Source organism: Neophocaena asiaeorientalis, unplaced genomic scaffold (genome assembly GCF_003031525.2).
Source record: "Neophocaena asiaeorientalis asiaeorientalis breed wild unplaced genomic scaffold, Neophocaena_asiaeorientalis_V1.1 scaffold342, whole genome shotgun sequence".
NCBI classification, from domain to species: domain Eukaryota; kingdom Metazoa; phylum Chordata; class Mammalia; order Artiodactyla; family Phocoenidae; genus Neophocaena; species Neophocaena asiaeorientalis.
In genome coordinates this window covers 4,640,307-4,663,461 of record NW_020174037.1, presented here as the reverse complement: position 1 = coordinate 4,663,461, position 23,155 = coordinate 4,640,307, and the positions used below count along the sequence as shown (strand labels likewise).

Below are 23,155 nucleotides of genomic sequence, written 5' to 3'. Positions count from 1 at the left end.
ATCTGTCACCTTACACAGTTACCAAAAAACTTTCTTCTTGTGATGAGACCTCTTAAGACCTACTCTCTTAACTCTCTCAAGTCTATAATAAAGTGTTATTAACTGTTAATAACAGTGTTATTAACAGTAGCTTACCATGCTGCCATTACATCCCTGGGACTTGTTTATTTTATAACCGGAAGTTTGTGCCTTTGACTCCCTTCACTCATTTATCCCACCCCCACCACCAGTTCTGGCAGCCCTCCGTCTGTTCTCTGTATCTTTGAGCTGCTGTTTGTTTTAAGATTCCACATATAAGTGAGATCATACAGTATTTGTCTTTCTCTGACCCTTTTTACTTAGCATAATACCCTTGAGGTCCACCATATTGCTGCAAGTGACAAGACTTCATTCTTTTTTATGGCTGAATAATATTCCTGTGTGTGTGTGTGTGTGTGTGTGTGTGTGCGTGTGCGCGCACGCATGTGTGTATGCGTATATATATATATATATATATATATATATATGTATGTGTGTGTATGTATACACATCAGTGGACCCTTAGGGTGTTTCTGTATCTTGGCTATTGTAAGTAATGCTACAGTGAACATGGGGGTACATATGTCTTTTCGAGTCAGTGTTCTTGTTTTCTTCAGATATATATCCTAAAATGGAATTGGCTGGATCATATGGTAGTTCTATTTTTAATATTTTGAGGACAGTTTTGTCCTTTTGACTGCTTTTGTCCAGGGCTAAGTAAGTACTGCAAGTATATGAATAAAGTAGGTCTAAACCAGGGGTTTCAGATGGATTTTCTCTTGGGTATAAATTCTAGTCAGCTGGTGATGGCAGCCTGGGGAGCCGTGAGGACAGGAGTTCTAAGACCAAGTATTGAGCTTGGGGAAAAAGAAGACTGTGTTTGATTATTATTCCCCATAAGCCCAGGATAGTGGTGTGTTGGCATGCAACCCAGATTTCTGGTATTTGTATTCCAGACTATTACAAGAAAGGAAGTCATAGAGACACAGAATAAATATTGAGAGCAGATTTGGAAATGTTGGTTTTCCTTGTTTTGTTTACTCCTATTCCAGCCTACTTCAGAATAGGTTTTTCTTGATTTAGAATCTTTTTATGGACTTCTAGTATAGATAATCCTCATCATAAAATAAATTTGTTTAAGCATTTTTTTTCTAAATTTCTGAGTATTTTTTTCCTGTTGCCCCTAGTACCTTGTTTCTTTTAGGCAGCAGAACTCAAGCCATATTGGGACAACCTTTCCCGTTTTTATTGTCAATTCCCTCCTGTAGATGTCACTGTAATATAGTTAGGCACGGGAATGCTTCGGTGTACTGCCATGGCATTGTGTGCATTTATTCCTTACTTGTCACCTCCACTGTCCCATTGTAGGACTGCTCTTGTAACCTAGTCTTGTGTAGGCATCTTTCTCTATGTCTTTCTCTATGAGCTTTGAATCTTTTGCTTTTTTACAATCTGTGGTTCGCTGGATGCACAGAATTAATCCTTTGGATGTCATCATACTTCAAAGCATGAATTTGTTTAGTTCCTAGATCCAGAAAACTCTTCTTATGTATCATTGCTGAGTTAGTTTCAGTGGTTCTTTCTGAACCCAGGGACCTTACTCAGTTCTTAGACCTTAGGAACTCTTGCTTGGTATTTCCTGGAACCTCAAGTTAATGTAGGGAAAAATGTTAAGTGTCTACCATGCTTTTAAGTGTACTATCTTTTTTAATCCACAAACAAAACATTCCCCCCACAACCTTGTAAAGTAGATTTCTCCGTTTTGCAGATGAAGACATTTAATAACAGGTTAACTGACTTGCCCACAATCCCACGGGTGACTGGTGGAGCTAAAATTTAAGCTTACGTCCTTGACTCTAACCTACGTCCAGTGTTCTTTCCTTTCACCAGGCTCTTTGACAAGCATCAGCCATCCTGAAAAAGTATCGACTGCTGATGTGTCTTTTTTTTAAATAAATTTATTTTATTATTTTATTTTATTTATTGTTTCTGGCTGTGCTGGGTCTTTGTTGCTGCACACGGGCTTTTTCTAGTTGCGGCGAGCAGGGGCTACTACTCTTTGTTGCGGTGCGCGGGCTTCTCACTGCGGTGGCTTCTCTTGTTGCGGAGCACGGGCTCTAGGTGCGCAGGCTTCAGTAGCTGTGGTGCATGGGCTCAGTAGCTGTGGCTCGCAGGCTCTAGAGCGCAGGCTCAGTAGTTGTGGCTCACGGGCTTAACTGCTCCGCGGCATGCGGGATCTTCCTGGACCAGGGATCGAACCGTGTCCCCTGCACTGGCAGGCGGATTCTTAACCCCTGCGCCACCAGGGAAGCCCTGTGGATCCGTCTTGCACTCAGCTGTAGTTGTCAGCTCCTTCAGTCTTCATGTTGGCCCCGGTGGCTTACCACAAGCACAGCACCCAGCTTCTCTGCCTCCCGGGTCCCAGAAGTCTTAACTTGGCAGAAACCTGGAATCCAGCTTTGGTGTGTTCCCCGGGCCTGTGAGAAAGGAAGAACATAAGCATTGTTGGTCCCCCCTATGCATGAGGCCTTGCAGGACTCTTAAAACATGCTATCTCATTTAATTTTCATAGTATACCAGTGAGGTTAGTATTATACTTGTTTTACAGGTGAAGGAACTTAGACTCAGAGAGCCGTTTACTATGAGTATGAGAAGTGCTTCTTCTAAAGCTAGGCAAACAAGTGTCAGATGTATCTTTAATAGCCAGGACACCCAGGATGAGAAGTACAGGCAATTACACCTGGGCCTGATCCTCTTAACATTGGTAATTGTTTATGAGTGATCATAAATACCTTGGTGAGGAAGGCTTCATCTTGTCTTAATTGTTTGGGATAGCATGTGATATGAATGAACAAGTTTGGTCCAGTTAAGCCCAAATTGGAGGAAGTAAAAGCGCAAAGTAAAATTTCTTACTGCTTGTCTGTCATTCCCCAATTCTGCCGCTGTCAGTTAAATAGACCTAGAGAAACTCCTAGTGGTCCATATCCAGACCCCTGTTACTGACCAGTAGTACAGTGAAGTGATACTAGAAGCTGTTGAGGAGGAGATGTATTTTCCACATTAGTAATGGAAACAGAAGCCTTCTTCAAAGGGAACTTTACATGCTGGGGAGATTTTACTTGATGTAAAGGGCCTCCTTCCAATAAGCATCTTTGGGTGTGTTCCTGGTAACTTCAACTGTTCCTGTGAAAGAGAACAAAGTAGATCAAGTATCTCCTTATCTAGACTGGCTTCAAAATATGTTTCCCTCTATTATTAAAAAAAAATTATTTTGCCCATTGTTGACTTAGCCATATCAACAGATATTATCTGAACATATGATCTATTTCTTATACCAGAGTATGAGTTTCTGTCCCCTGGTGCTAGGCTGCTAATGTCAGTGGTCTGCTTATTTGGACATGTGTGGATTCCTGCTGTTTGGCCCTCCAGTTAATACTGGCCCGGGCTTCCCTGGTGGCGCAGTGGTTGAGAGTCCGCCTGCCGACGCAGGGGACACGGGTTCGTGCCCCGGTCCGGGGGGATCCCACATGCCGTGGAGCGGCTGGGCCCATGAGCCATGGCCGCTGAGCCTGTGCATCTGGAGCCTGTGCTCCGCAACGGGAGAGGCCACAACAGTGAGAGGCCCGTGTACCAGAAAAAAAAAAAAAAAAATACTGGCCCTTTCCCTGGGTAGATTGACTCTTGAAACCTTGGATGTTCTTTCCTTTCTTTGTTTATAGTTCTTGGCTCCCAAGATTATGTTCCCTTGTCTATGTGCCTATTTTTAGCTGGGGCTTTTTTCCCAGTACCATGAGTCTGCCTAGATTCCGGGTCCTGGCATTCTTCTGTCTAGTTGATCATCTCTCTGCCCAAAGCCTTGGGGTTTTTGAAGTACAGAAAGATATCACTAGACAGAAGTCATTCAAGTACATATCTGTTTGATGAGTAAGAGCAGTTGCCAAATCTTATATCCGTAATTTTCAAATACTCTCTTGATTTTTTCTGTGTGCTGTTCCTTTCGTTGCTTTGTGAAGTTTCAGGCATTCTGAAAATTTGCTGAATCATTTGTGTATTAACTAGGATGATACTGCGTAGTTTTCATTGATTTAGCTAAGACTTATTAAATATTTATTGTATATTTTAGTGATATCAGCAAGTTGGAGAAAGTTTTTAAACCGTAGTTGTGAAGATTTAATCTGTTGATCTTAACTTTTCCTCAAGTCTTTCAGTGATGACTGTATGTAAGATGTTTCGCATAGCTCTGAGGGGAGATCTAAAAATATAAGGATAAGACTTAGGGAAACGGCTGTAGTACAGAGCAGGGAGGGGATGAGAGGTACAGGCAAATAGTGTAGGAGTGCTAGTGGCTTGTGCTTATAGTTTATCCTGTCAAAGCCAACAGTTTTGATAAAGGTGATGGTGATAATAATATCATTTATTGAGCTAACTTCTGTTGAGTCCTACACAGCAGGCATTGTTCTAAGCATTTTATATGTATTGTTTCACTTAATCCTCACGTGAGATCGGAATTTCTGTATGCTGCATTTTACACTTGAGGAGACTAAGGCATCTAGATCCTAAGTAACCTGCCTGTGGTCACCCAACTAGTAAGAAGTAGACCTGAGATTTGAACCTGGGCATTCTTGTTTCCTCACCTGTGATTCCAGCCACTGAATTGTACTGCCCCTGTGCCTAGTAAGTATGAGCACAGGTCCCATTCTCTCTGGTCCCATTCTCCCTCTGTATCCTCCTGTCTCTCCACTCTTACCATTGTACCCTGTGTTTCATCCTTATTCGACTTCCTAGAGCTCTTTGAACAGCACACTCTGCTTTTTCTTGCCTTTGTGTCTTTACACCTGCTTTTTTGTCTTTCTGGAAAACTTTTCTACCTCTGTCCTCTAAGATACCAGCCTCTTCCTTTCTCCCCAAGCTAAACTTGTTCTGTCTTCTTTATCTAACTTGCTTAAATGGATTTAAAGGATGGCATCTTTTACCATTCTTGTCAGATAGCCCCTTTGGAAACTCTTCTCTGTTCTCCCAGGCATGGGTTAGGTTTCTATCCTCGGTGCTCCCCAAATATTCTACACTTACATCTACATTAGCTCTTAACATACTGAATCATAACTGATAGTTTAAGTATTAGACTGAGCTTGAGACTAGGGTCTTAACTTAGTCTCTCATCCCAGCAACATAGCCTAGTCACCTGTGTGGTGAATAAATGAACGCTCAGTGGGAGTTGAGAAGTATAAGCCAAAATGCAGCCAAACTGAAAGCCCGTATTTGAGGAGCTATAAAATGATCTTATTATTTTGGAGCTACCTAACCATCAGGGGACTTCTTTCTCTGACTCTCTCAAGGATAAGTTACCACTTCATTAAATTACTTGTGAAGAGGTAGGTTTAGTAATTGAGGACCCTGAACTAGTCTTTACTCTTATATGAGAGAATACTTTGTTTCTTTGAGTTTTTTTTTTTTTTTTGCGGTATGCGGGCCTCTCATCGTTGCGGCCTCCTCCGTCGCGGAGCACAGGCTCCGGATGCGCAGGCTCAGCGGCCATGGCTCACCGGCCCAGCCACTCCGCGGCATGTGGGATCTTCCCGGACCGGGGCACGAACTCGCGTCCTCTGCATCGGCTGGCGGACTCCCAACCACTGCGTCACCAGGGAAGCCCTTTGAGTTTTGATTGGAAGCCTCCCCCTTCCCCACCTTACTGTGCTGTCCCAGGCCATTAGTCATTAGGTGTTCCCAACCTTTTCTCTTGAGTGGACCCCAAGAAATCTCTTGTGGGCACACAGGAACCTAAGACCTCTCTGGTCTCTGATGTAATCAGTTTGTGTTTAAATTTCTATTTGGAAGTCTAAAAAGAACTTCAGTATACCCAAAATCTTCATCCATTTCCCCTACATGTTCTCTGTCTGATCATAATCTGGAAACTTGGGGGTCATCGTTGAACCGTTTATTGTTTTGTCACCAAGTCTGGTCCACTTTGACTACTCCATGTCTCTTAAATGCAGCCGCTTTCCCAACATCTTTCCTGTTAACCACTGCAGACCATGCTGTCATCATGTATTGCCTGTAATACTGCAATAACTTATCTCCCTCTACCTACTCTTGGTCTTCTCTAATCTGTTCTTGACCAAACAGTAGGAATGATCTTTTTATATCTCAAAACTGATTATTTATTTACAGAGTGGGGAGATGTGGTCATAAAAGGGCAACATGAGATCTTTGCAGTGATGAAACTGTTCTGTATCTTGTATCCATGCTGATACTCTGATTGCGGTAGCGTACTGCAGTTTTGAAAGATATTAGCATTGCGGGGTGGTGGGGACAGGATAAAAGGTACACAGGATTTCTCTGTATTATTTCTTACAACTGCATGTGATGTTACAATTATCTCAATAACATTTCAGTAAAAAAAATTATCCTATTTAAAACTCTTCAGTGCTTTCTTACTCCTTTGGGGATAAAGACTGAAGTCCTTAGTATGGTCTTCTGTGACTTGCATCATCTGGCTTACCATCTCCAGCCTTTGTTTATTTGATACCAGTTTCCTACTGTGCTCCAAACACACTGACCTTTCACTGTCTTTAACATACCAGTTTCTTCACTTACAGCCTTCCTATTTGCTTCCATCATCCAAAATACTATTACTTACCTTCCTTTGGTTAATTCCTCCTCATTCTTTATATGTCAGCTTCATTTATACTTCTTTTTTTTTTTTTTTTTAAAGAATCATTTGGGAAACTTTCTGTTTTTTTAATAAAACCCTATTTTATTTATTTATTTATTTTTGGCCACTCCTCATGGCATGTGGCATCTTAGTTCCCACGCCCCCTGCATTGGAAGGGTGGTGTCTTAACCATTGGACTGCCCAGGAAGTCCCCATTTTTACTTCTTAAAGAGAAGTCTTTCCTGATTCTCCAGACTAAGTCAGATTTCTTCTGTTAGGAGCTCATAAAATACCCAGTATTCTTCCTTTATAGCAATCATCACAATTTGTATACATTTGTTTATCTGTGTGGTTCTTTAATTCGTATCTGTCTCTTCCACTCAGCTCCATGGGGGCAGGGTCTGTGTTTTTATCCCCAGCATTCAGTACAGTAAGTAATGGAAACATGTAAGACATGAAAGACACTGTGTTTTTCTGTCAGCCCTTGTTTTCTTACTGGCATCAAAAAAGCACCTTAGATACCCTAGGCCAGGAGAATAGGTTCCAATCCAGATATCTAGCTTATGCTCTCTTTCCAGATCATGAGTTTGAGTTTCTCTTGGATTGCCTAAAAATTAAACCTCTTTCAGGTTACAGAGGCATTTATTAGAGGAGGGATAGGATATGACTGAGCAAGATGAGCGTGCTTGATCCTGATGGCTGAGGCTACCGAAGAGCCATCTCAGACCCCTGGCCTGCTTACCTCTAGGAGATGGCCAGCCTTGAATTTGTTGGGTGTGCAGAGTTTATCTGAAGCTGTAATTCGTTGACCTTCCGAAGGTCATGGCTCTTTTCATTGGCTTGGCAGAGCTTTATGTTGTCACGTTGAATATTGGCCTACCCAGAGGTCCCAGCTGCATGAGTGTGGGCGTACGTATGATTTGGTGACTGAGAACACTCAGCATTCTCAGTTGGACAGTGGAATCCATGCCAGCTAGTCTAAATAGAAAGAGGTATTGGTTAGTATAAAGAATTTGTACATACAGAATTTTTGGAAGGACCAGACAGTTAAGCTTGGATCTGACATGCAGAAGCAATGCAACCAGGAGAAATGCTCAACGATGCCAAAGGACTGTTTGAGCAGAATTGCCACAGCTGCTGCTGCTTGCCACAAAGTTGGAGATCAGACAGCAGAACCTCTGGAACTTCTGCTAAGTACCTGCAGAAAAACCATATGACTGTATTTGACATGAGAGCTTCCAAGTTACAGTGAGTCACTTAGGGCTTCCAAGTCTGCACAGGCGTGCCTGCACAAGTGTTCTGCTGTATCACATGTGGAACTGTAGCTGCAAAGGAGTCCAAGAAATACAATCCTTAGCTTTCCAGTCTCTAGGGCACAAGAAAGCACACTAGAACGAGGTGTTGTGTGAGCTAGTCTGTGTTGTCTGCCATAGCAAATTAAAGGCTGACCATTATAGACAGACCTCATTGACCAGTGAATGTTTGTTTTGAATCTCGTGCAAATGGTTAAACTTGGTTTACTACCTATTAGGAACTTAACATGAGAACCTGTAACGTGAAACAGGGTAGTGATGATCTTTTAGATTTTCAAGTGGTAGATTTCGCCTGTGTTGAATTATGTACTTTATAGATAGTCAGTTGACCCTTGAACCATGTCAGGGTTAGGGACACTGACTCCCCCATGCAGTCAAAAATCTGTGAGCTCCTGTCTCTGCCTCAGAAACAAAGGAATTGATAAATGACTCACCCAAGGGCAGGAAGCTGAAACAGTTCGGGTAGAATCAGAATTCAACTCCTAGTTCTTTTTTTTTTTTGCAGTACGCGGGCCTCTCACTGTTGTGGCCTCTCCCGTTGCGGAGCACAGACTCCGGACGCGCAGGCCCAGTGGCCGTGGCTCACAGGCCCAGCCGCTCCGCGGCATGTGGGATCCTCCCAGACTGGGGCACGAACCCGTGTCCCCTGCGTCAGCAGGCGGACTCTCAACCACTGCGCCACCAGGGAAGCCCAAATCCTAGTTCTTTTGATTCCACATGTTGTGATCTCTCATCGAACAAAAACTTTTCCCCACACTTAGTTAATTTAAAGATCTGTAAAATAAAAATACAGATACTATATTTATTGAAAAAAATCTGTGTATAAGTGGACCTGCACGGTTCAAACCCGTGTTGGTCAAGGATCAACTGTATATGGTTTTGCATGATACCCATACATTTGCATATTCACTCATGGAATGTTGTCATTGAGAGCAAGTATGGGCTGTTCCATGCTGTGCTAGGAGCTAGTAATACAAAGGAAAGTAAGTCTGCATTCAAGAAGCTCACAGACTTGGTGTGGCAGTGTATTTCAACAGAGATGTGCAGTAAAATTAACCTGTGAAGTAAAAAAAATATAAGCGTGGCACTCCACATTTATAGATCTACTATCTGCCACGTGCACCAGCATCAAGTTCCCAAATGAGAGAGATACACAGAGAGTCTAGGAACCTGCATTTTTAGCAGACTTTCCTGTTGCTTTTCTTTTTTCTTTTTATTGGAGTATAATTGATTTACAGTGTTGCATTAGTTTCAGGTGTACAGCAAAGTGAATGAGTTATACATACATCCACTCTTCTTTAGATTCTTTTCCCATATAGGTCATTACAGAGTACTGAGTAGAGGTCCCTGTGCTGTACAGTAGCCTGTTGATTCTGAAGCATTCTCCCTTGGCGAAGAACCACTGGTCTGGTGGGTCAGTAATAACCATTTTGTTTTATTGCTGTTGAAAACTTAGGAGTATGTTTCAGTTTGCAGGTTATTTCCCATTTTGTCCATTGCCTTTAAAAAGTTTTAAAAAATGCATGCTTGTTTTACAGGAGCAGAGTTACCAGGGCAAGTTATCTCCATGGCAGCTTCTACTCTAGCAACCTTGGCCATCTCCATCACAGGGTATGAATCGAGCACTGAGGACCAGCCCTCTACCCAGCCTGCAGGTGACTGACGTTATGAAGGAGTGCCTTCAAAATATTCCGGAAAATGAAATATATGTAGAACATAAAATTAAGAAAGACACTAGCACCACAAAATGCTACTTGCTGGTCCTTCATTCTTCTCTCTGGTTCCTATTTTTACACTTTTTTACTTCTCATCTTTGTTCTCATATATCACTTTTTTCATACATTTAATTATCTTCTTAGGTTTCTTATCTTGATTCTTCATTCTTTCTTTTTTTTAAAAAAGTGCTTTTCTTATTTTTCTTTTGTTACTCTCTCTCACTTTCGTGTTATTTTTCTTTTCTTGGTGTCCTATTTACCTTTGTCCATATTTTCTCCTACTTAGTCCTTTTATTTTCCATTTCTTCTACAACTGTCAGTTCTCCTCCATTGTTCTACTTTGCTCTGACTCTTTATGTTGCTTTTGTTGTTGTTGTTGCCTTTCTCCAGCTCTTTCGTTTTTTATTTTCCATCTTCCAGTCATTCACTTCTCTGGCATTTCTTGCTTTTATTCTCAAAGTTTGTTTTGCATGCCTCATGCTGTTAGTATATTGACTGTTTCCCTTAAAACAGAGCCTCTGGTTGTTCTGCATGCAAAGCTCCTGTAAGATCCAGCTGATAGGTTTATACCAGATTTAAAGTCACACTGTACTTGCACAGGATTCAGGAATGTAAAAGGCCTTCGCTGTCTGTGCCAAGAGGTCTGTTAGTGCCAGAGGTTTGGGAGCTAAGGAATGTTTTTCATGAGCTATTTTTGAAGAATGGACTTCAGAGAAGTCTTAAAAGAAGGGATCGGCTAAGAAAAAGGCATTTGGGGTAGTAGGAAAATGTTATTTTTCTTGCACATCGAATCATGTTTTCAACGTGGAAAGGGGATGATGTTTTAGTTATGGACTTACTGTTCTTCTAAATATCTGCCACACCCACCAACGTGAAGTTTCCAAATTAGGAAGATACTCAGAGAGTAGGGTCAAACAGAAGCATGTTATAATAGCTTGCGCTTTAGCCCCAAACCTCAGGGTAGAATGTTTGTTCTGGTGAGGTGGGCTGACTTACCATGGTGCTAGTTATATCAGTAGTAAAAATGTACTCACAACTAATCATTTAACATTAAAAAGAAACACTAAGGAAATTATGACATAATGCTCAGAAGGTTACTGTGTGGTTACTTATGAAAATTATGAAATAACAGGGAAGGCATTGTTAGAACAAATATTTAGTGAGTACGTTCCATATGTCAGTTACTATTGTGTGTGCTAGGAAATCAGTGGAGGGGAACGCAAGATAGACAAGGTCTTAGCTCTCCTGGAGCTGACATTCAACTGAAGGGAGAAAGTGGGAAGGGTCATAAGTGGAACATGATACAACTATGTAAAATATGTAAAGACAATGGGACAAATAGGGCGTTGAGATTAGGGTATGTGGGATCCTCCTGGACTGGGGCACGAACCCGCGTCCCCTGCATCGGCAGGCGGACCCCCAACCACTGTGCCACCAGGGAAGCCCAGGAGGAATTTTTAAATAAAGAATTCTGTATGTTAATATTTGTTGCTTTATATAGTTTGGGTAATTTTGATGGGCTAATTATAATTCTCAGTTACTTTGTCTTGTGTTTTTCTTTAGTTTTTTTGTCTAAATAATATACATAAAAATATAAATGATATATATGTCATAAGAAAACTTGAACAGGGCTTCCCTGGTGGCGCATTAAGTCTATAAAGTGAAAAGTAAAACATTTCTCATACTCAACCCTACTCCCCAAAAAACTTAATTTCCTTAGATGTAAACACAGCGTTAATTCTCCACACCTTTTTCATTGCACATGCAAGCATACATCCAAGTCTTTTTTTTCATTTTTAACCCAATGTGATCATACTGTCAGAATACATTTTGAAAGCTTAAACTAGGATAGCCTAGCTAATTGCTCTGTATTACTGTTTATTAATGTTATTATTTATAACTTATAAATTATTTATTTATTTTTAATATGTGGGGGATTTTTTTTTTTCTTTCCCTCTTCAGGGACAGAAACCATGGACAAAGGAGAACCCCCTCCAACACTGTCCTCATCTGCTTCACCCTCCTCCCCTTCACCCACCTTGGGCAGACAAAGGCCTGAAGTTGGAACATTTCTTAGAAAGAAGAAAACTAGCGATATCTACTTTGTGTCTCTCCTTTGGGCCATTGTTGGAGTCCAGATCTGGTTGAACCTGTGGATTGTACAGTTGCTGCCAGTGCCTATTGCAGGTAATTGGTTAATTATGATCTTGTCTTGCCTTGGAAGACTTTTTTCTTTAACTTTTGGATTTTTATGTTTGAGATAACTTTACTGTCTTTTTTTTTTTTTTGTGGTACGCGGGCCTCTCACTGTTGTGGCCTCTCCCGTTGCGGAGCACAGGCTCCGGACGCGCAGGCTCAGCGGCCATGGCTCACGGGATTACCGTCTTTTTAAATAAAAAGGGAGAGCAGGCTGTGAACAAGGTGGCCCCTTAAAAGTTTTTACAACTCTAATTACCCTGGTCTTATTCTTGAGACCATAGGAGCTTTCCTAGGACCTCTCCAGAGATTTAAAAATGCTGATGAAGGAATTGTTGAATTGGCATGTAACACTAACCTATGGTTCAAAATAGTAAACTGTGAACTGTTAGATTATAAGGCCAGGACTAATGACACAAAACTCCCTTGAGTTAGGGAAATTATAGTGGTTGGGATCCATTATCTAGGGTCCAGACTTCAAGGCAACCCTCACAGATGAATAGCACTTCCTTCTAGTCCCTCCACCTTCTTAGTTGGCCTTTAACAGAAGGCTTAACCTCTGTTTGAAGGGCCACCACACTGCCCACCTGCAGAGGGGTACTTTCACATTGTAGTCTGTGTGGTTCCCACTGAAGTTACATGGTACACAGCTGTTTGTGACAGCCCTGCTCGTACTCACCCTGCTTCTCTACCGAACCCCAGTAAGAGATTCAGATGTACAGAGCAGAATCGAGTAGAGAAATAGAAACAAATGAACATGTCGCCCTGCAGTGGTATACTTGTAATGCATGTGGAATACCTTATCCTCCTCTGGTCACTAAACACGAAACATCTAAGGAAAAGAACAAAATTTGGCAAGAGCGGCCCTAATAGCCAAAGAGATTAGGACATGTCAGGGGTTAGTATTCTTTACCCTGGAAGGGTAAGGCGTGAGGGGCCAAGCTTGTAGTCACTGAAATCTTCATGATCAGGGTATCTTATGTTTATATAGGCTGTGAATCCCTGACCCCTTCAAGGATTAAGACTTCACAGAGAAGGAGGAATATAGGTGGGTGGGGATTGTGTGAAAATTGTCCCAGTTACATGAATTTGGAATATTTTGAACTTTCTTCTCTCCCTTCTCCTTTTTTTTTTTTAAAAAAACCAGTGTTTTAGCACTAGCTTTACTGTTTTAGGAAGTTATATGAAATTGAGGAACCTATTCATGTTAAAACTTTGTAATCTCTATCTTTTTTTATGTGTGTATTTCTCATCTTCCTTATAGTATGGATACTCAAAAAGCTCGTTATTCACTTTGGCGTTGTGAACTTCCTGGAGAAGCGCTGCTTGGTGTGGTGGCAGGTTATAGAGCACTTCCTGAAGGAGCGGCAGGAAGCCCTGGCACCATGGCCAATTATCGGGATTGGAAAATTCTTGTTGAAAGTTGATAGCAAGGTATTGTATTTTAAGAACTTGAGCTATTTTAATGGGGTTTATGTATTTCATTGTCTAAAATATTCCATTTTATGGTATATTGGTATTTATGTTTTATTTGTGGATAGCACATTTAATGTCTAATTCTATGATGAAATTTAAAGTTTAGAATTATGGTTTATATAAGGATGGGATAGATTTAGTTTCAGTAAGTACTGTGTTAGTATTTTTACATCTTAAAAATGGGAGACAAGGAGCACCTAGTTCAACTCTCTCATTTTATAAGGACCAAATTGAAATCTAGAGGGGTTACGTGACTTGCCTAAAATTATATAGCCAGGTGGTGGCTCAGTTCAGTGAATATTTTTGGGAAAATTCTCATGTGTCAGATATTATGCTAAGTCTTAGGGAAAATCAGATGAATCCTGGAAAACTAGGTACAGAAGCTGTGTTTGGTGGGGAGATAGAAACCCCTTAAAATTTAGAGGCCGAGTTAGATTCAGAGGCTTAGTGGTTAAGAGCATAGGCTCTGAATTCAAACTCTGGATTCAGATCCCTGTTCTACTTATTAGCTATATGACCTTGGATGAGTTTCTTAAACTTTCTGTGCCTTGGTTTTCTTACCAATACAATGAGTATAATAGCAGGTATACCTCATAGAATGGTTGTGAGTGTTAAATGAGTTAATATATGTACAATTCTTAGATCAGCATCTGGTACACAGTAAGCTCTATATAAGTGTTAAGCTGTTGTTTTAATTTGGGGAGGAGAAGTGTGTACAGGATACAGTGGTAGTACTGAGCAAGAAATGACTCAGTATCGGAGAGCGGTGGGAGAGGGGAGGTTTTGCAGCAGAGGTGATGACAGAGCAAATTTTGAAGCACAAGCAGGAGTTTATTAGGTAGACATGGCAAGAAGAGCAGGTGGATGGAGCAGTACAAGGGCACAGAGACTCGCATAGCATGAGTTCTTAGCGAACACCAGGAAAATGGCAATGGCTGGGATGTGTGAAATGGTAATTAGTGGGAGGCAAGGCTGGAGGGTCAGGTGAGACTGGATCACGAAGGCCTTTCTATGTGCCACGCTGTGCAACCTGGATGTCATCACAGGGCTAGTGACTGCTTCCTTTAACAGGTGCATCCATGACTTACAGTTGAGAAACACTGTTAGTTGAAACAAATGTAGATATAGATGAGAACAGTAACTGGAGTTCATGTGAGGGGGGAGGAAGTCAAAGGAGATGCAGGGGATACATTTTCTTACATATTGCCTGATGGTCTTCCAGAAAGTTTGCCAGTTTCAATTCCCACCACTGCAACATGTGAGAATGCCCATTTCGTTGAGCTCTTGCCAACACTGGATGTTATAGTGTAACAAAAAGTCCATTTTAGTTTTGTAAAGAGAAGTATCTCAGTGTTGTTTTAATTTGAAAATTTTAAAAATAAAAATTAGGTTGACCATCCTTTTATTTGCTTATTGGCTGTTTATATTTTTCTTTTGTAACTTGCCTATTGTGTTCTTATAAATTTTTTTCAATTTTTTAAATAAGAAAGAATCTAAAACTTCTCACAAATTTCAACATATTTATCACATCTCCCTGATTAAGGTGAAGCTTTATCTTATTAGAGCAGATTTATCACTTCAAACTGTTTAAAGAGGGTAACTCTTACTTCAATTAATTTCTCTGTCTTAGTACTATCGGATGGGATAGAAACTGAATCCCCTTCTCAGTGTTCCCATGTACTTGTATTTGGAGCCCTTCATTTAGGAAAACTCTACAGTTGTGTCAGTTGAAGTTCCAGGGGTGTCGAAAAGTATTTGTTATGGAGTAGCCTTGTAAAAATTTTTCATTTTTATTCTGATTTATATGTCAATCTGTCCTTCTTAAGGAAGAGAGACAGTAAAATGAATAAAACTAGCATTTTCTGTTATATGTAATACATACCAGAATAAATGGCTCTCTCAAACTGAATATTTAATTATAATTGATGTCAAAATTATGTTCTGTGTAGTATAATAATATATGTGGGCTCCTGCTTTGGGGAATAAATCTATTTTTCTGTTTAATTGCAATTGACTGGACCAGTGTTTTTGAAATGATCCACATACAGGAGATTGTTTTAAGTATGTGTCTAAACATGTATTGGGTGTACTTTAGGGAAAGCTCTGCAAAGAGCATTTAGTTACTCTGATGAAATTATGCGTCTTAGTTTTTATGCTTTTTATGTCACTAATAATGCCTTAAATCTTATGTTTACTGATTTTTAGATTATGTATCCACTAATCAGCATGAGTTATTATAGTGCTAAATATTGTGAGGTGTAGATGACATAATGTTGATGTGAAAAAAGGATATTATATATGGTAGAAAAATGTGTGCCTAAAAAATTGGAAATGGAAGGAAATGCACCAAATCTGATCAGAATCTTAGATATGTCTGCTTTTTCGCCAGGTGTTCACTGTTCCAAATGAGCACTGAAATATTTTACTCTAGGAAATGTGAAATAAGTAGTATTGTAAAGCTATAACTACAAAGTTCAATGAAAATGTAGTTTATGAACATAAATTAGTTTATACAGGGACTGAAAATCCTTTTGGTGCATGATATGTGAAAAATCTTAATTATCACTTTGATCTTTGGAATTTGGTGTGAAAGTTCAAGCCTATAAGCATTCAAGTTATTTTTATGTATTTTTAATTATTGAATTGCCAACAAAGCTTGTGGTTATCATCATTTCAATCGTGTATCTTAAAGGACTGCTACATTCACTTGATTTAAAAACTTTGTTAATGCATTACAATTTTTTTTTCCAGTTTTTCCTTTGTCTGAGATAATTTCCTCCTCATGCTCTCAATGATTTTCTTTTCTTTCCTTTTCATGCTATTACTGTATTCTCTAATGATATGCCCCTGTTGTTATCTTCTCTCTCTCACCTTACCCCCCCATCCTCAAGCTCTGGCACTGGCTAAATAAGAAGGTAAACAAACACCTGGATTTTGGTTTTTACTATTGAATTCTGTAACTTCCCCCCACATCTCCGTTCTCACCCTGTTTCTGTCCACATGTCAAACTAAGTTTTTGTTTTTAAAGTTCTAATTATAAGCTATGGAAGGTCATGAAGCACTAATATCGTCACAGTACAATTTGCTAAACACTCAAAGCTATTTATTTAGGATGTGGATGATATCTCCTTGCCCAAGTGTGTGTAAGTTCTGTCTTGTAGTCCTTTTGTTCACTGTGATTTCCATTCCTTTTTAGCTCTATAATGTGACCCAGTCTGATACTCTAATCTCCTTTGTTGTGTGAGAGCACATTAGGCAGAAGTTACTAAAAAGGAAAGAAAACTCATTATGGCTACTTTTTCTATAAATAACACAGTAATTTTTTAAAAATATAAATTTGTGAAATATTTGTCTGATTCTCTTGGCTGGTAATGTTATATGTTGTCCTTTTTAATAACTAGTATTCCAGAATTTTATTTTTATCTTAAAAAAGACTGTAGTCATGGTCTATGATATCTAATTTTATGTATTTCCCAAAGTGTGAGGTATCTGTGGTCAATGACTCACATGATCAGCATGGAATTTTCAATGACTTCAATAAAGGCTAATGCAGATATATTAGGAGTGCTGTATCTCTGATATATTGTCCACATACAGTAGTTCTGACTTAATATCATCAGATCCCTAGGGCAGATAGCAAAAGATGACATCATTCATGTGTATTGTCTTTAAACACAATAAGGCCTTAAAAATCGTCAGTGAAAATATAGCAGGCCTTAAGAAAGATGTGGTACCTCTTGGAAATAGATCAAAATGTGACTCTTGGGTGTAAAGATTAGGGTTTCATTCTTTCTGTTGAAACAAGAAAGGGGAGACTCTTGACAATGCTTATGCTTTTAAATGTTGGATTGAAAATAAGCAGTGTGTGAAATAAATAAATACACACACATACCACCACCACTACACACACACAAACACACATACACAAATGGCTATGTATACCTCCACTCTCTAAAAAACTGGTATGAGTAAATGAGTTCAATCCTTGGCAAATGATAGTGCTGCAAATATAAGTTACATTTTCTTACTTTGATTAAAGTAGGTGATTTTATGTATTTCCCTAGTTTGTGTATATGAAATGAAATTGTCCTCTAGAGATGAGAGAAAGGCGATTTAGTCTTTAGGTTCAGGGACTTCCCTGGCAGTCCAATGGTTGAGACTTTGCCTTCCAATGCAGGGGGTGTGGGTTCGATCCCTGGTTGTGGAGCTAAGATCCCACATGCCTCATGGCCAAAAAACCAAAAGATAAACCAGAAGGAATATTGTAACAAATTCAATAAAGACTTTAGAAAAAAAATAAAGTCATTAGGTTCAATCTGATTTAACCTTTGGTGACTAAATGAGTTAGGTTACCTAGTTCATAGCTGACTAGTTGTGAGTTAGTTTTAAAAGATTCCTAAGAGATCAGGTAACTTTTTCCTTTTCTTTGGTGATTCCATGTAGTGTAGGTAAAGCATTGGTGTAGAGTAGGAGTAACTGGTTTAAGTTCTGAGGAAAGCATGTAAATAAGTTGAGGTCTGTTTTGTTACATTTCATCCAGGGTCAGAAATTTTGCAGCATTGGGTATTGGTATTGCAAGTTCAAGTGGAGTGAATTAGAGAGTAATTCAAGAGAAGTGAGGGTGAGAGACACATCTATGATTAATTGAAATGTGACTGTTTTCTAAGACTTGTTTTATTTCTTAGTATTTATTATTTGCACTAAGACTACTAGAATTTGGTTAAAAAAAAAACAAAGCAAAATAAAAACTTCCAGGTCCAGAATAACGAAATAGAAAACTCAGTAGTGGAATGACACTTCCTTCATAGTTTGATAAATAGGGCCAGTCAGTTTCAGAGTGTCTTTCGGTATAACTATAAATTTACTGACATTGCTACATTAAAAAAAAAAAATGCTTGCCCTTCATTTATACTTGAAACATTAAGAATGTTGTTTTAAAATTACTCCCCTTCCACTTTTAGAAAATAAAGTTTAAAATCTGAAATAATTTCTCTTGGTGTGGAAGGCTGGGAAAGTTACTAGACGACTGTGCAGTTTCCACGAGCAGGGCAGGGTTTGACAGGTGGTGTGATTCCCTTTGCCCAAAGCGGACCACAGAACAGGATGAGCCTCATGGGACGGCGCCACCGGCATTTCTTTACGAATTCTCTCCTCCTTCCTCTTCCCCTTCCTTCCTCTGACCATGTTTCTCTTTCTGTGTCTATCAGTTGCTGTTTCCTTATGAGTCTTGTTCCATTCACTCTTTCAGGGGGTTGTTTTCCTCCATAAGTTTTCTATCCATTTTGTTTCCTCTCGATTGGTCCTTAGTTCTTCACATTTTTAAGTCTTTCCTCTCTTTCCCACTCTTTGTGCTCTCTTTCGCTTTTGCTGTCTTCTTTTTCGTGTTTTCTCACCTTATATCTTAGCTGGCTGTAATGTGAATAGACCCCCCCCACCCCAACTTTTTTGCTTATGTATTGAACATCTTAAATGACTTGATTTACAGGCACACCTCAGAGATATTGCGGGTTGCATTCCAGACTACCCCAGTAAAGCGAATATTGCAAATAAAGCAAGTCACATGATTTTCTTTGGGTTGCCAGTGCATATAAAATTTGTTTACACTATCCTGTAGTCTATTAAGTATGTAGTAGCATTATGTCTAAAAAACTGCAAACTTTAATTAAAAATACTTTATTGCTAAAAAATGCTATCATCTAAGCCTTCAGTGAGTTGTAGTAACATCAAAGATCATTGATCACAAATCACCATGGCAAGTACCATAATTAAAGTTTGAAATATTAGGTGAATTACCAAAATGTGATACAGAGACACAAAATAAGCAAATGCTTTTGGAAAAAATGGTGCCAATAGACTTGCTCGATGTAGGGTTGCCTCAAACCTTCACTTTGTAAAAAAAAAAAAAAAACACATTATCTGCAAAGCACAGTAAATTGGAAATGAGGAAAATAAAACAAGGTCTGCCTGTATTTTAAATTTTAAATGAAACATCTAACCGTCAGTATTATCTCTTGAAAATAAATCTTTATTTAGGTGCCTCTTATTCCAAGCCTTAGGTATAGGCTTGTGATAGGAAAATTCTACCCTGGCTTAAAAACAAAATTTGACTTTTGTAATGTTGTTATACATAACGTGTTTGTGAATATTCCACGTTTTATATGTTAAAAATACCCAGACATAAATTTAGATATTCATACTTTCCAAATAAAATATCTTTTATGTTAACATATTTCAGGATATGACTTTTCTAAAAAAAATTGAGGCTCCTAAGTTATTTTCAGAAATCATAACTTGTGAATACAAATCCGGTCTTAATTCTGAAATTATTTTATTTATCTTGCCTAGTCAAATATGTATTAACTGAGCTTTTACCACATGCCATGCACTGTTAGGTTTTGGAGATAAAAAGAAGAGTAATACAACACTAGCTCTTTCCTCAGGAAACTGTATCAAGAAGTAGATGTAGAGTTAGTTTCTGATTGTGAAACTTTTCAGTTTCATTGGTTTTAGAACTTACATTCAAAATATGACCTCTGACCTTCCATATCTTAGAAACCTGTTATTACTTTTTTTAATCTCTGCATTGTCTTTGATGCTTTGGTAGCATGCACTGAAAATTAACTCTTCCGTTTGAAGCTGTAATTGCCAAGATAAAAGATGCACTTTTTATCTTTGAGTTCACTGTAGCATTGATCTCTTAATGACAGTGTACTTCATGAAAGATAAGGAGATGCAAGCTTATAATCACTGAGTGGAAAATAAATGTTTTAGAAGGCATGTTGTTTTAACCACCATTTTTTTGCTCTTGGATGTTTAACTCACTGTTTGGAGAACATAATTCATATTTAAATTAAGAGTAACTTATTCAGCAATGCTCATGTTGGAGCTGAGGGGTGCAATGTGGTATTTCAGTCGTCAGTCTGATTGTATTTTTGAAATGTTAAATGATAGCTTGGCGTGGCAGGAATTCTAGAAATCTATCAGAATTATATAATCTCAAAACAAAAATTTTTATAAATGTAGGATTATTTGTGATTGTGAAAGATGAGAGGAGTTATACTCAAAACGTCAAGTAGCATTTAGGGAAAGCATAATTTTAATTATTGATTAAGGAATAACCATTACTTTAATGATTATTCTTTACAGTCAATTACAATTTGTCATAAAGCTTATGTTTTAAAAAGAATAGAAATGTCAAGTGGAATATCAGATTTTTAAAAGTATTTTATTATGAAATATTTCAAATATAAAGAAATAAGAAGAGCACCCACATGCCTATCTTCCAGCATGACAAAATATTACCTATACAGTTGAAGCCTATTGTGTACCCCTCCCTGCTTGTGCATCCACTTCCCAACCGTTTTGCCCCCACGGTAACTATTATTCTGAAATTAGTATTTATTATTACCTTAACGTTAGATTTTATTCTTACTGCTTTTATAACCCTAGTGACATTAAAGGGAAAAAATAGTTTGAATGTAATTCCCATTTTAATTTGCTCCTATTTTATCTGTATAATTCAGGACATACCTGTACTGTAAGAGTCATACTTTTTCTAAAGTCATCTATGTTTGCTAATTGACAGTAAAATTTCATGAGATTTGAGGTCACTAATGGATTGTCATTATTTTGTTTAGAATTTTTATCAGATTGTAAATTATAATTTGAAAGGTAAATATACCACAGTATGAGAATCCAAGCATAGATACAGTTTATATTCAAGCTGACTGCCTTTTCTTACATATGACAATAATAAACTCTTTCTGTAAACAACAATGGTAATTAATATTGTTACTTAACTTTCTAAAGTGGTTTAAAGCTTTCCCTGCTTTAATCATTATGCCATAGTTTGCTTTGCAATGCTGAATATCTTGTCTTCGTGATGTTTGAATACATATGTGTTTTTATTAAGTTGTGTTTGAAAGGTAACTAATTCTCTTTTTCGTTTCTGTGCAGATGATCATCTGGCTGGAGAAGATGTTAGACAAAATAATTAGCATTTTCATCATATTTTTGTTAGTGATAGGAACCCTTCTTTTAGCCCTACTCCTGACTGCAAAGGTAGAGTACAACAATACTGTTATCATTAATAAACTCTTAATTGTTAGAATTTGTCATGTAGGTAAGAAGCTAGCAGATGCAGGCATGGGAAATATTACTTTGCTTTAAGTATGTATAACAGTTAAAGTATCTATGATTTTTGTGTTACTAGTTTTGCCATGAATTTGCCTAATATATTTTTTAACGTGCATTTTTATTTATTTTATAAAAATCCTCTGAGGTAAATGCAGATGAAAAATTAAGATACTGAGGAAAAAGTGGCTTCTTCTGTCAGTAGGAGAACTACGATCTGATCTCATGACTTCTAGTGTAGATCCTGTTTCCTAGATCAGAATTCAATTCCTTTCCTTCATGTCTCATTGGTTTTTCTGCTGATTTACCATTAGGATATTTCTCGCTTTCCAGATCCTTCCAGCTTGCATTTCCTCTCCCCCTTCTTAGTTTGCATTGCTGTAACAGAAAACCATAGACTGAGTGCCTTAAACAACTGACATTTCTCACAGTTCTGGAGGCTGGAAGTCCCAAATGAAGGTGCCAGCATGGTCAAGTTCTTGGTAACGGTCCTCTTCCTGGTTTATACATGGCTGTTTTCTCCTTGTGTCCTCACATGGTGGGGAGAAAGAACATGTGTCTCTTCTTATAAGGGCACTAATCCCATCATGAGAGCTCCACCCTCATGACCTAATTACTTCCCAAAGGCCCTACCTCACATTGCTTGTTAGAATTTCAACATATATGAATTTCGGGAGGATACAAAAGTTTAGTCCATATCACCCCTCTTTGATCAAAGAAAATCATTCTCCAAAGTGCAGCTAAAATTTTCTCTGTAGTGATGTATCTTATGGACTATTTAAAAAACTTTTATAATCTATTTAAATCTTTATATTAACTCTACTCAACGCTGCATCCCAGATTTTTATATGTTTTCCAGGAATTGTGAAGCTTACATGAAATCATGGATATGAAAAATGTTCCTGTAGTGCTGTAGAGATATGGTAGTACCTGTTATCAGTAGATAATCTAATATGCAGCAATTTACTAAAGGATTACACTGTTCCCTGCTATTTGACTTTCTACTTGCAAGTCCTATTTCTCAGTCATTCTTAGCTTCAGTATTCCCTGATCTTATCAACCTGCTCTCTCTGTACCTGTTTCAGTTTCAATGCAGTTTTTATCTGTTCTTTGGATTTTAATCGTGTATAGTCACTTATTTAGACTCTACAGCCTTGTTTAGAGACCTTTCTTTGTTTTTGTCATATTTCACCTAAACCTGCCACTGCACGAGTTCCTAGTTCTTAGAGAAATCTTTCACCAGTATGGTCTTCCGTTTTCCTTTTTTCTCTTTTTTCTCTCTCTTCTTCTGTTCCACTCTCCCTTCTTCATCCCTTTGAGTAGGGTCTTCTTGCCTGCCCATCTCAATTGTTCATCTTTCAAGTTCTTTTTCTTTGTTCATCCCATGCTTCAGTGAGCTTTTGCTTCCCTGAACTTTCATAACAAGTATTACTGAACCACTTCATTGTGGTCTAGGACTCATGCAAACTGAGCTTTTGAAGGAAATTTACTGGTTATCTAGTTCATTCTCCCAACCAATAAAAGGATAGTTCTCTAAAACACCACGACAGTATCCATTTGAATGTCTAATAGACATCTCAGACGTAACGTGTCAAAACTGAATTCCAGACCTCCCTTGCTTGTCTGTTCTCTCACAGTCTTCCCATTTTGGT

At 38.6% G+C, this 23,155-nt stretch overlaps 1 protein-coding gene across 4 annotated transcripts in view; it reads left to right on the top strand.

Annotated features, from left to right (window-relative positions):
• The window catches only part of TMEM245 (transmembrane protein 245), a 97,601-nt gene that overhangs the window by 15,434 nt on the left and 59,012 nt on the right, over positions 1–23,155 (top strand). For all 4 annotated transcript variants that reach the window (XM_024753659.1, XM_024753660.1, XM_024753661.1 and 1 more), the window contains exons 4-7: positions 9,522–9,638; positions 11,661–11,885; positions 13,159–13,328; positions 21,327–21,431. In XM_024753659.1, the coding sequence (XP_024609427.1) occupies positions 9,522–9,638; positions 11,661–11,885; positions 13,159–13,328; positions 21,327–21,431 (617 nt within the window). The remainder of the gene's footprint in view (positions 1–9,521; positions 9,639–11,660; positions 11,886–13,158; positions 13,329–21,326; positions 21,432–23,155) is intronic.